The sequence below is a fragment of the Amblyraja radiata genome, chromosome 2 (genome assembly GCF_010909765.2).
Source record: "Amblyraja radiata isolate CabotCenter1 chromosome 2, sAmbRad1.1.pri, whole genome shotgun sequence".
Taxonomy (NCBI): Eukaryota; Metazoa; Chordata; class Chondrichthyes; order Rajiformes; family Rajidae; genus Amblyraja; species Amblyraja radiata.
In genome coordinates, this window is record NC_045957.1 from 110,787,490 (window position 1) to 110,800,590 (window position 13,101).

At 41.4% G+C, this 13,101-nt stretch overlaps 1 protein-coding gene across 3 annotated transcripts; it reads right to left on the reverse strand.

The window, feature by feature from the left end:
• Window positions 1-2,331: 2,331 nt before the first annotated feature.
• On the reverse strand, window positions 2,332-12,837 carry gmnn (geminin DNA replication inhibitor). Of its 3 annotated transcripts, XM_033013468.1 has the most exons (8): window positions 12,731-12,837; window positions 10,559-10,623; window positions 6,931-7,032; window positions 6,543-6,702; window positions 6,363-6,445; window positions 5,633-5,743; window positions 4,029-4,164; window positions 2,332-3,998 (listed from the first exon to the last, which is right to left on the reverse strand). In XM_033013468.1, exons 2-8 carry the CDS (start codon window positions 10,613-10,615, stop codon window positions 3,955-3,957), a joined length of 693 nt encoding a protein of 230 aa, XP_032869359.1. In that variant the 5' UTR covers window positions 10,616-10,623; window positions 12,731-12,837; the 3' UTR covers window positions 2,332-3,954. The 3 variants fall into 3 exon arrangements, with proteins under 3 accessions (XP_032869359.1, XP_032869342.1, XP_032869350.1); XM_033013451.1 differs by having other exon boundaries at window positions 2,332-4,164; XM_033013459.1 differs by lacking the exon at window positions 12,731-12,837 and adding an exon at window positions 12,274-12,430 and having other exon boundaries at window positions 2,332-4,164; window positions 10,559-10,624.
• Window positions 12,838-13,101: the final 264 nt, after the last annotated feature.

The window sequence follows — 13,101 nt, forward strand, 5'->3', positions numbered from 1 at the left end:
CTTCTACTTCTCACATTCAGGATCCTTACTGGTGTCATCTTTCAACCACAATTTACTACCTTGGAATAAGGCCCTTAGTTAGTGTTTCCGTAGTATTTTTGCTCCAGATTATTAGATCTGTGGTGACTTATTAGTAGCAGCTGGTGTCTACTTGAGGCTGATTTTGGAAACTTAAAGGACAAAGGACATTTATTGTCACATACACCAATTGGTGCAGTGAAATTTGACTTACCATGCAGCACACAAATAAGATAAACACAACACTATAGAATTTAACATTAAACATAAAAACATCCCCCCACAGCAGAATCAACATTTCCCCACTGTGAGGGAAGGCAATAAAAGTTCAGTCCTCTTCCTCTTGTTCACCCGTGGTCGGGGCCTATTGAGGCCTCCGATGTTCAGGCCCTCTCGCCGGATGATGTAACTCCGACATTGCTCCGGAAAAACACTCTCAGCGGCTTGGAGTTCTGAATCGTCCGCTTCCTTCCAGAGACCATGGCTCTATAAGTCCACAGGCCGAGCTGGACGGAGCTCCAACACTGACGACCTCGGCGAATGATCCCAGGGCTCTGCGATGTTAAAGTCAGCACCGCCCACGGCTGGAAGCTCCGCAGACCACAGCTGCACAGTTTTCAAGTCGGCTGTCCCAGCATTCTGTAGCTTCCAACACGGCGACCTTGTTAAGTCATCACCCGCTCCGTGATGGTACTTCAGTGCTGTGCCGTTGCTGAAACTCTGGTCGGTCTCCGGCAGGGAACCCCGCGCCAACCAGGATGGTAGGCCGCGAGGGGGCAAAGATGCAGCTCGGAGGAAATGCGCATCCTACCAGGTAGCAACTGTGTAAAGCAGTTTCTCCCGCATTAAAAAGACCTCCAACACAAAACTTTGACAGACTAAAAATAAAAAAGGATGAAAGGACGAACAGCTGCAGGCGAGGCTGCCACTCAATGGCGCCACCACTCGGAAGGCACCCATGATAAACTACCAGTTGTAGTATTATTATGACTATTAAGGAAAAAAACATGCTGTAGAAACATCTCTGCTAATAACATCGTGATCAATGAGAAATTGGATTTTGTTTCAGAATAAAATCAAAACAAGCCCTCCGTAATGCAGGGATCACCTCAATTCATTTTTCCTTGCAGTCTAACCACCTCCATTTTTATTAAGGTACGTTATTTATTCAAATATTTGTATATTTACCAATATTTGGCAGCAACATAGATCTTTTCCTCACTCATGGTCCTCACTGGTGTTTCAATCGCCATTTACTACTTTGGAACCAGTTCTACCTGATCAAACAATGTGTCAAGAAACAGAATCCTGGACTCTTAATATCTTCAACGCTGTGGCAGCTTGCAATACAAGGACACTGGGTCAAATTTGGAGATTTGTAGCATACCTAGCAATTGGCAGAAAAGCAGACAAAAACATCGCAGATAAAGACCAGGCAGATAAGTACGAGATGTACCCATTGACTAATTATACAGGAACTTGGTTTAACACAAATGCAAGCACCAAGGGATTCTGCTGGTCCAACAGTATATCAGTTCAGTTAAACTCCACTGACACCAAGATCTAGTCATGACTGATGTTGCATTATTACCATGATGAAATAATTTGCTCAAGTTTGCACAAAGCAAGATATTACCACCCAATTCTGTTAGTCCATATTAAGCTAAATTGGGACACTATTCCCTTGATTCAGATACACTTTTGTTACAAGTCATATAGTAGATGAACATTCAAAAACACAGACAAAAGGAACTGCAGATACCAGTTTACAAAGTGCTGGAGAAACTAAGAATAGGCAGCATCTCTGGCAGACATGAATAAATGAAGTTTCAGGTGAAGACTCTTCTTCAAACTAATATGGCCCAACACAAAATGTCACCTATCCATGACCTCTACAGATACATCTTGACCAACTCCAGCATTGAGTTGATACATCTTGAGTTACTCCAGCACTGTTCAAATACTCCAACATCTGCAGTTCCTCGCGTTGCCATCTCCTTATTGGTATTGGTTTAGTGCCATGTGTATCAAGATGAAAAAAACTTGTTTGCATGCTATCCAATCATATCATACCATACAACTCAAACCATACACATGCAGACTGAAGATCCAATCCAAAAGAGCACCTATCCATAACCTCCAGAAATGCTGCCTGACCCGCTAAGTTACTCCAGCACTTTATTTTTTTAATTCAAAATGCAGTGTATATGATCCAAAACAGTCATTCACTTTACTAAAATCTGACCAAATGAGGCAATTATTCATAAATTGTTCTTAAACCATATTGAAGTGAGAAATCAAAACGCCATTTCTAGGAAAAAGGAGGAAAGCCAAGTTTATATTATAGCAATTAAATAGTCATAACATTTAAAAATTCCAGTTTGATTTCAGTGTGAAGACTATTTAACACTTGTATTTTACCAAATCAAAAGTTAACAGTGACTTAATAGCACTAAAACTTAAAATTAACTGAATGTTGCCAGAGTAGACGGTTATTATAAAACAAGGCATAAAGAAAATTCAATCTGAACCAATATATCATCATATGCATGGTAAATAAACCAATCACATTCTGCAAACTTTAATGGTATATCTGAATGCTTTTATTTAGATTGCACCCTGGTACAAGCTATTCTCATCTAAAGGACAGATGTCATTTTAATCCTGCCAGTCATTCTCCAACTGTGGCATTGTGTACACAAGTCTATTGCACCCCAAAAATATTTTGCCCAATAAACAGCCATGCCTTCAATGCTTTATGCCATCTTGTTCTTTTAAAAAGAGGAAAGTAAATCAATGTGAAGAAAAAACAGATCGTTGATATTTTGAATGCAATTTAATATCAAATTACATAAAGCCTCAGAACTGAATTGATGCAGTTCAGAAAAGGCAAAGCTGGAAGAACCTGAATTGGAAAACAGACATTAATATACACTGGTGAGTTGTGAATACATAATTGAACTGAATCTAGTGGAGAGCATTAATGAGACAGAATGTTCTGCTCATCTTCAGTTAGGTTAATTCCCCTAATATATGGACAGCTAAAGCATTCAAGGGCAATTGATGATTCACACTCCCCATGTACCGAGTTTGCACCCATGATCTTAAACTTCTACCAACTCAATGAGACTGAAACAAGCCAAAAGGTCACTATCAGTGAGTGATAACCAAACCATTTGAAACACTGATCTTTCAAAACATTGAAAAATGCCCAGTTTTATATTGCAAATTTAAATACTAGCATCTGTAGACTGCTTTCACCTATTTCACCATTAGACTTTTCTGCCTCTATCTTAACCTGCCTACCCAAATTTACTCCTCCTTTTCGAATCGACTGTTAACAATCGATACAAATGTCACATAAATTCCTCCCTATAAGATTTATAAAATCAATTCACTTTTAGAAATAATGCCAATTATATGCAGCACATTGGACATGGTTCATTATTTACATATTTGAAAACAAGCATTCCCTCAACTGCTTTAAAATCTTGGACACAAGAACAAACAAAGCTTTTGGGAAAGTGATAAATGACTTGCAGGCTGCCAATTAGGAAATTTACCACCAAATACCAAAGGCAAAATTAAAAAAAACTTTACAAAAGTTATTTATTATAGTGTACATACTAAAATGTCAACTAAAAGCACAAGTTCTTAAATATATAACCTTCTTGGAATGCATTTACATACCAAAGGCAGATTTAATAACCCTGTCCATCACATACAGTAATTACATTGTTACAAAGGTAACATCCATACAATCAACAGAACAAAATTTCCCACACAATTACTGGTACATGAGATGACAAGGATGGTAGTTCTTGCAACTGGCATTGTTCATTGCAGCATCACTGGAGTTGTTCTCCTGAACTACAAGGAGAATAAAATCTCTCCCATTTGGTGTCAGCAGCTTAAGTGTCAAGTAAATGATTGTGCCTAATCTTCCTCACTCTCAGTCTCAGAACATTCATCAGATTCATCTTCCAAAGCAGAACATTCATCAGATTCATCTTCCAAAGCCTGTGCTGTCAGCTTGGGCTCTGCTTCCTGTTGCAAATTGAGCTTCAACTCTTCAGCACTGTGTTCTTCCTCACCTTCTTGTTCAGACTCCAGCCCCAATTCATCAGCACTCTGTCCAGTCAGTTTCTGTTTAGAAAAGATAGAAAATGTTGCAACATAAAATGTTTTCTGGTGCTGTTCAGGAGCGTGTAAACTAGGGAGGGAACAGAAGGCCTGGATGAGAACATGAAGCTATGGCATTATAGCAAGTATAGAAATTTAGTTAAGAGGCAGGACCAGACAGTTTAAATTCCAGGGTATGGGTGGTTCAGATGTGAATTATGTCATGGCTACATTAAGGCATCTTTGAGGGCCCATATAGCAATCCACAAGTAGCACTCGGGTATAAGGTGCATCATTATGGGTCCCCCCACAATAGCCAGCCGGAGCTAGGGTAACATATGTAGGCATATCATGGAAAGATAAACCTTATTGTCATGGCTCATTTTAACTTCCCAAATATTGAAATCCTTTACTGCCAGGAGTGTAAGTGGGACAGGATGGACTTGGTGCACCCAGGAAAGTTTCTCAAAGCAATATGTACATAACCCAACTAAGAATGGGCCTGTGCTATCGGGGGTAACAAAGTAATCAAAGTTTCAGTAGGGGAGCATTTTGCAACCATAATTTGTTTTATAGTAGTTACGGATGTAGATCAGATGGGCTCCAAATTTGGTACTAAATTGGGTGGAGAGTGGGGAATGCCAATTATAAGTGTAAGGCAGAAAGTGGGGAAAGTAGATCAGGAACAACTGTTTGAGGATAAATCCACATCCGACATGTAGGAGGAATCCTAAATGCCAGTTCATTAGAGTTCAGGTCTAGCATATTCCAGAGGATAATAGACATAACAGCTTCAGGAATGTTCGATGGCAAGAAATATTGTTTGATCAAAACATATGCAATGTTCAGGAAGATGAAATCAGGTAGTCTGAGGACTATAAAATCCGGTAAGAAATAAAAAATTGGAACAAAAGGAAATTATCGATGTTCTTGGCAAGTAGGATTAAGGAGAAATACAATGCATGTTGTATGTACATTAGGAACTAGAGAACAGGTCGAAGAGCAAGGGTGGGTCCACTCAAGGACAACAATAGGAGGATTTTGAATGGAGCCAGGGGAACAGGACGAGGTCTTCAATGAGTACTTTGCATCAGTATTTACCAAGGACATGGATGATGGTGAGAATAATTGAGGGTTATGACAATATTAAGCAGATGGTGTTGGGTGCCTTGAGAAACATTCATGAGGACAAGGGGGGGGGGGGGGGGGGGGGGGAATCTATCCTAAGACACCAAGGGAAGCAAGAGGGGGCTGCTGGGGATTCAAGATTTTAGTATCGTTGGCAACCGGCAAGGTGCCAGAAGGCTGGAGCATGGACAATCTTCTTCCATGAAGGATAACAGCAACAAGACAATACATTGTGGACTGGTGTGCCAACAAAATAGAAAATTACAGAAGATCTGGCACAAGTGTTAAAACCCAAGTGCTTTAAATAGGTAGCTATACACAGAATTAATGACTCACCACCTGGCCAAATTAGGAATCTACTCACCTCAATCATATCAGCCATGTACTGCACATGTTCTGCTAACTCCATTAAATCTTGGTTCTCTTTCTGCAACTTCAAAATGTCTTCATCTTTAAGTTCTATTTCTTTGTGTAGCTGCAAGTTCAAAACACCCCTTTTCAATCATATTGTGTGCAGTTTTGGTCTCCTAACTTGAGGAAGGACATACTTGCTATTGAGTGAGTGCAGCGTAGGTTCACCAGGTTAATTTGCGGGATGGCAGGACTGACATGTAATGAAAGAATGGATCGACTAGGCTTATATTCACTGAAATTTAGAAGGATGAGAGGGTATCTTATAGAAACATAACATTCTTAAGGGATTGGACAGGCTAGATGCAGGAAAAATGTTCCTGATGTAAGGGGAGTCCAGAACCTGAGGCCATAGTTTAAGAATAAGGGGCTTTTAGGACTGAGATAAGGAAAAACTATCACCCAGAGAGTTGTGAATCAGTGGAATTCTCCACCACAGAAGGTAGTGGAGGCCAATTCATTGGATGTATTCAAGTTAGATATAGCTTAGGGCTAACGGAATCAAGGGAAACGGGGAGAAAGCAGGAACAAGGTACTGATTTTGGATTATCAGCCATGATCGTATTGAATGGCAGTGCTGGCCCCAAGGGCCAAATGGTTTACTCTAGTACTTATTTTCAACGGTTATGTCCAAGTGTTTGTACTTTTAAATGACTGATCAGATGAATCTCAATAGTACATACCCTCTCATTTTCTTGCAAAACCTGGAAAAGGGCTTTTCTACGCTCTTCTGCCAGCTCCTTCCAGTACTGAGAACTAGGTTTTGCTGTAAATGAAAATTGAAATGAACAAGATTCATTGCACAATGTAAAAAGCAAAGATGCTTGGGCAGTCAAATGCTGCAACAAAACCAGAACACTTACATTTAACAAGTAGTTGGTAAGCTTCTTTTGTCATACTATCAATTCCCAAGTTCTCGTTATTGCACTCTGTGTTGCCTTGAGGAATCTGTGTGCGTGATTTTTTGCAGCTCTTTGGTTGATCATCATTCCTGTGCTTTCGTTTAGGAGACTGCTTGTGGGACTGCAATTACAAATGATCACCTTTATCCCACGCTTTTATTTCTTAAAAAAAATTTAAAAATCACTAATTATCTTGAAATCGCAGTAATTGACAATTTGGCACCTGACTGGAAAATAGGTAGGCATCAAAATAGAGTTCATTGCTTCAAACGGTTTTAATGAAAGTTAAACTACCAAACCCAATTACCCATTGATAATTCAGGTTTGGGAGAAATTGCACATTGCTCACCTCATTTATCCTGCCAACAAGTTGATTTGAAGTAGCAACAGGTTGAATTACTTGTAATGTTCGTCTCAGTGACACATTACCGGCAACTCCACTGGCGAAGCTCTAGTAGAAACAGGAAAACAATAATCCATCCATCAGACAATTTTACAGGATTTGAGCAAAACTGTATCAAGGTAATGATATTTTGGAAAATATAACCCATTTAAACTTTCCTCATCTTACCAACATTACAGATCATTGAGCAGACATCAATTTCCATCAAAGTCCACTTCTAGATCCAAAGACAAATTTAATAAATTGCAAGAAGCATTTGTATGCAACAAGGCAGCAAATACACAAAGAAGGCTCCAAAATCAGCTATGACAGTCGTGCTCTTTTCAGGGACCCTCAAATAAGATCCTACATGAATGGCAGTTTATGGGAAAGGAAAAGCAAAGAAAGAGCTGGGCATTCAGTCATCTTGTTTACTAAGATTCAACTTTGTTACGAAAAACTCGAGTAGGAACCGACTGAATGCAGCATTTTTAAATGTAGCATTTGTCCATGTAACAAAGACACTGGATACAACAGAAAACGCTGGAAGTGCTCAGTAGGTCAAGCAGTGCGAACTAGTTGGCATGCCTGCTTGAACTACTGAGTGCTTCCAGCATTTGAGTTTCATATTAAGTAGTTGGGGGTGGGGGTAACTGGTTGGAAAGCTGCAAGAACCAGAAAAATCTCAATTGGCTGAAGGGCCGATGTCATCAAGCTATCCAAGACAAATTTTAATTGAAATAAGCAACGAGTACTATGGAACAGGGCAGATCAGGACAAAATGGCAAATGGGTAGAAAAGGGGGAGTGTGACCCTTTCCCCGCAAATATGAAATACCAACAACACTAGCAACATGTGCTCTGCTATAAAAATAACCCAAAAAAAATTTCCCACATGAACAATGCCTTCCAATTCCAATCAATTATTAAGATGGTAAACTTCAACGTTGACACCAAAGCAATAATATAAAGCTTAGATCTCAAATCCACTTTTAGCAGTCATTGCTGCACAATTCTAATACAATGCTTACACTGGTAGCTTGATTGTTTTAATAAGGAAAAAAATACACTATTCAAGTTGAAAACCCAAAAAAGGGGATGAATCATTCCACATACCAACATGAATTCAGGTGATTTACATACAAACTGTACTGCAAGCCCACTCCATCACTTAAGATCATAGCCATTTGACCAATGTGAACCCAACCTTCCTATCAACCCATGGTAAACTTTTACTTCCTTTTGTACCAGATATTGTTCTAGGACCATCTTAAACCCAGAGTTCGCTTCGATTGCCCTTTGAACTCCTCCAATGAGACTCCCGACTCCATGAAACACTGCACCCTTTGTGCGCCAACTGTCATCCTAGTTTTAGATTCTCCCACAAGGACACCCTTCACATCCACTTGGTCACATCACTGAGTTTTAGCAACCAATTTGCACACAGCAATACCATGCAATAATGAAAATCAGAATAGAGGACCTTACAGTCTCAGCTATTCAATCAGATCGTGACTAATTGTGTACACCAAGACATCTCCTTCTGGTCTCTATATCCTCCAAATACCACAAGATCAAAGGCTACATTGGAGGTAGATCATTATAATTTTTGCTCCATTTCATCCTTATCCCAAGTGAAAACATTGCAGCTCAGATCCCTATTAAATCTCTCACCTCAAACCTTTCTCTTACCGTAAAGCTATTACCCATGGTTCCTGGTTCCCCCCACTCTGGGTAAAAGACACTGCATTAACCATGTTTATTCCCCTCAATTTTCATGTTCATAAGTGATTGGAGCAGAGTAGGCCATTCCACCCATCAAGTCTACTCCACCATTCAATCATGGCTGATCTATCTTTACCTCTTAATCCCTCAAACACATGCAAGCCCACCCCAAAACCTCTCCTTACAGCTCAGATCATCATGTCCTGGCACCATTTCCAAAACCTTCTAGTTTTACAAAATCCTCCCTATAGGAGGGTGACTAAAACTGATCAATGTGGCATCAATGTGAAGCTCCCCACTAGTCTCAGGCTCCTGATCCAAAAAACATCCCTCCACCACAAATCATGGCTTTCTTTCATGATGCCAATTCTGTATCCAGTTTGCTAGCTCTCCCTGGATCTCTTGTGACGTAATCTTCCAGAGCAGCCTACCATGTGGAACCTTAAATGCATTGCTAAAGTCCATTAACAATGACTATGGCTTTGCCCTCATCAACTCAGTTCAAGACATTGGACTTGGGAGAGCAAAAAACTGGAGTAACTCAGCAGGTCAGACAATATCCCCAAAGAAAAGGAATAGGTGACTTTTCGGGTCTCGACCCTTCTTCAGATTGTAGAAGGGTCTCGACCTGAAACATCACCTGTTCCTTTTCTCCAGAAATGCTGTCTGACCCGCTGAGTTCCTCCAGCTCTTTGTGTCGATCTTCATAAGATAGGATCAGAATCAGGCCATTTAGCCCATCAGCCTATGGCTGATTCTGTCTCTCCCTCCTAACCCCATTTTCCTGCCTTTTCCCCCCCATTACCTCTGACATCTTCAATTTAAACCAGCATTTGCAGTACCTTCATACACATTAAGATGCTCATGTCTGCTTTTACCAGTCGTTTGTGGATGTGAATATTGGACTCACCAGCACAATAGCAGCCAATGAATGATTATAAACTTTGATCCAAATAAAAGATCATTGGCAGCAATAACAATTCAAATCTTTCAAAGTTCCCAAGTACTAAATATCAGAAATAAGAATCCACCATTTAACTTTAAGCATATGGTGCTTTTGTTTTAATGTGACTAATCAGCCAAATACAATCTTGATTTTAATTGTCTAGCCTAAACTAGGTTGCATACTTCAGAAGACAATAGCCCCAAACGTTGGGGAGGGAACCAAGCCAGTGTCCCATCCAGGAGCACTGCTTTATCAGTGTACCTGACCTAGTACAAAGCTTTTATTTACCAAAGTTGGAATCTATTCATCTTGTTTAATGATTGATTAAACTTCCACCATAAAATAGAAAACAAAGGTAGATTAAAGGCATGATTAGTATTGATGTTAGCTGCATTCAAGCATTACACTACAAGCGTGGGAAAATAATTTATATTGTACTGTGTAACGTGTTGTAATAGAATTCCCACGGTAAAGTTATTTCACTACAGATTATGACTCCAGTGGTGTAGGGCACACCTTACCAAGCGTGGGAAAGTGCTGCACAATAGGTTGTCGACATCATTAAAGATTAAACCATACAGATTAGCTATTTATCCTAAAGTGAACAGATGCCAAATGGTGTTTCAGCAGTTAACCCATCACTTATAGAGCAGCACCTGAAGTACAATATGTGAACAGCAGGCCATGTTTTCAACTTTATGTACACGTTGTGCCAGATTGACTTTTAAAGCAGCTTAAAGTCAGCCATTTACTATAGAATCTGAACTAATTTAGCAACATTTTAAAGTAAAACACTAACAGTAATTCACAGGACCCTAAAACTTTACCAATAAGAATATTTTCATTTATCCATTAAAGGCCATCCCATATTGCAAAAAAATCTATCAAAACCATTTTATGATAGCATAATTAAGGCCATAGTTACCTTTACTGTTGGTGTGGGGTTATCAGCTTCAAATCTGTGTTTTATATTCGTAGTCATTGTTAGACCTAGGAAGGACAAAATAGAAATCACAAATGAAAAAAATGAAATAATCAACAGTATTAAAAAAACTTCCCATTCAACCTTCATCTCCAGACATACATTTTAAATGTTATTCCCTCAAGCTCAAGGCAATGTATACGACTTTCAGCTCCCATAACCACCCGGATCACCTACAAAATCCTGATCCTCACCTACAAAGCCCTCCACCATCTGGCCCCCCCATATCTCACTGACCTCCTCTCCCCCTACCAACCCTCACGGTCCCTCAGATCCACATCAGCCGGTCTCCTCTCCATCCACAAGTCCAACCTCCGCAGTTTTGGGAACAGAGCCTTCTCCAGGGCAGCTCCCAGGCTCTGGAACTCCCTCCCCCAACTGATCCGCAATTCCGTGTCCCTCACCATCTTCCAGTCCCGTCTCAAGACCCATCTCTTCACCTCTGCCTATCCTTAGCCCCACGTCCCCCTCCCTTTTCATCTGTGCATTAATTGCCTCATATTGTGTTTTGAATTGTATTCTGTCTTTACTTTGTGTACTAGTCATGTCTCTATTATTTATTTATTTCCCCTTACATGTGTTTTTCCTCTACCTGCTAAATTTTTGTAAGGTGTCCTTGAGACTCTTGAAAGGCACCCATAAATAAAATGTATTATTATTATTTATTATTTCTCTTTCCTCCATCGATTATTTTAGCTTATATCCTATTTTCCCCAAAACAAAATAAAGGCAAGCCTGCTCTTTGTAATAATTCATCAGTTTTATACCTTCAAGTCCCCAGAGAGGTAGGTCATGGTTTGCAACACCACCCTGTCAATACTCAGATCAGCAGTAAAATTGGGCTTATGCAGTGGTCAAAAATGCCTTGGATAATCACAAACCATCTAACCACGATTGAAATTTCAGACTTAGAGTAAATCTGATACTATTTACTTAGCTTTGCAGGGAACTAGAACAACTCAAAAGCATATTGTTTGGACTGAATAGCAGCTTTGTACCCCAGCACGATGCCAAAGCATCTGATGCACTGATATGCTAGACACAATATGCACTCGAATGGAAATTCCATTTAGCATTTCATAAACAAAGACGAAAGGAAATAAGCAAGGTTTGAACATCCCAACATGGTCAAAATATTATTCAAATCTTAAAATATGTACCCAGTCGACCCAATTTAAACACAGCAGGAGAAGGGTTCAGAGAGGTAATTTTAACGTATCGATGTTGGATATGGTGGACTGCGATAATGTTCAATGGTTCATTATTAATGGTTCGATGTAGCTCTAATCGTTTACAATTTAAGAAAGCCAAAATTAAGTATAATCAAATTCTCACATAACCCTCACCCCCCCCCCCTTTAAACCCAGGGAATCCTCCACCTACTCCTCACCCCCCCCCACCACCACCACCGGTCCCCTTTTTTATCCCCGGGGAATCCCCCCGTTACCGGCGGGGAATCATCATCCTCCCCTAATAAACCAGGGGAATCCTCCCCCCTTCTAACCCCGGGGAATCTCCCCCCGTTCACCGCCCGCTCCCCGCAGCCTGACCTGACCTCGCCGCCACCAACAGGTTAGGTCGCAGCCGTGGGTCAAGCAGACCCGGAGTCTGGCTCCTCACCGCCGCCGCCTTCCAGGTCAGACCCCGGGACGTCTGGCGCCTCACCGCTGTCGCTGTCTCCGTCTCCGTCTCCCTCTTGGCCGGGAGTCTGGCGCCGCGTTTAGACCCGGAGCCGCGCGCGCTTCTCCCCACAGCAAAGATCTTTGCCCGAGTTCCCTCTTGGCGCCTTCGGCTGGAGGTTAAAATATCTCCGTGTCACGTGCCGGGGTGGGCGGGGTGTAGCCCCGTCACGTGCCGGGGTGGGCGGAGTATACCCCCCGTCACGTGTGGAGGTGGGCGGAGTATACCCCCGTCACGTGCCGGGAGAGAGCGAACGGTATTGTGGGTGGGCACAGGTTGGCGGGAAGTCACCCCTCCCTCCCTATTCCTCTTCCCCACCAAGTACGTCCTCGCTTTAAAAAATAAACACGCTCCCCACACCCGACTCTGCTGCGCGCGCACGCACACACACACGGACGCGGCGCAATGTGGGGGTGAAGCGACTGTTTTTTTTACCTGTAAAATCTTTATCCCGCAGGAGGGAGACGCTCGCGCGGACAATTTAAACCGAGCGGATGGCGGCGGCTCGTGGAGCATGCGCGGCACGAGCGGCCAATGGCGCGGGGGGAGTGAGGCCAATGACGTCAGCGGCCAATGACGTCAGCGGCCAATGGAGAGAGCGAGAGAGAGGCCAATGGAGAGAAACAAAGGTTCAAAGGTTGATTTATTATCACAAATAAAGGATTCAATTCAATTCAAAGGTTGATTTATTGTCACATACACCTAGATGTAGTGAAATTCCTTTTGCCAATGCAGCACATAAGAAAGAATACAAACATAACAATAATAAATAGCTTTAACATAAAAACATCCCCTCACAATGGTTC

Bases quoted from the DNA above. Each gene is read 5' to 3' on its own strand.
- gmnn (XM_033013451.1), bottom strand. From the start codon at position 10,615: ATGACTACGAATATAAAACACAGATTTGAAGCTGATAACCCCACACCA. The intron at 6,703-6,930 runs GTGAGCAATGTG...TTGTAATTGCAG, and splicing joins TTGTTGGCAGGATAAATGAG to TCCCACAAGCAGTCTCCTAA. The intron at 4,165-5,632 runs GTGAGTAGATTC...TTTTCTAAACAG, and splicing joins ACATGGCTGATATGATTGAG to AAACTGACTGGACAGAGTGC.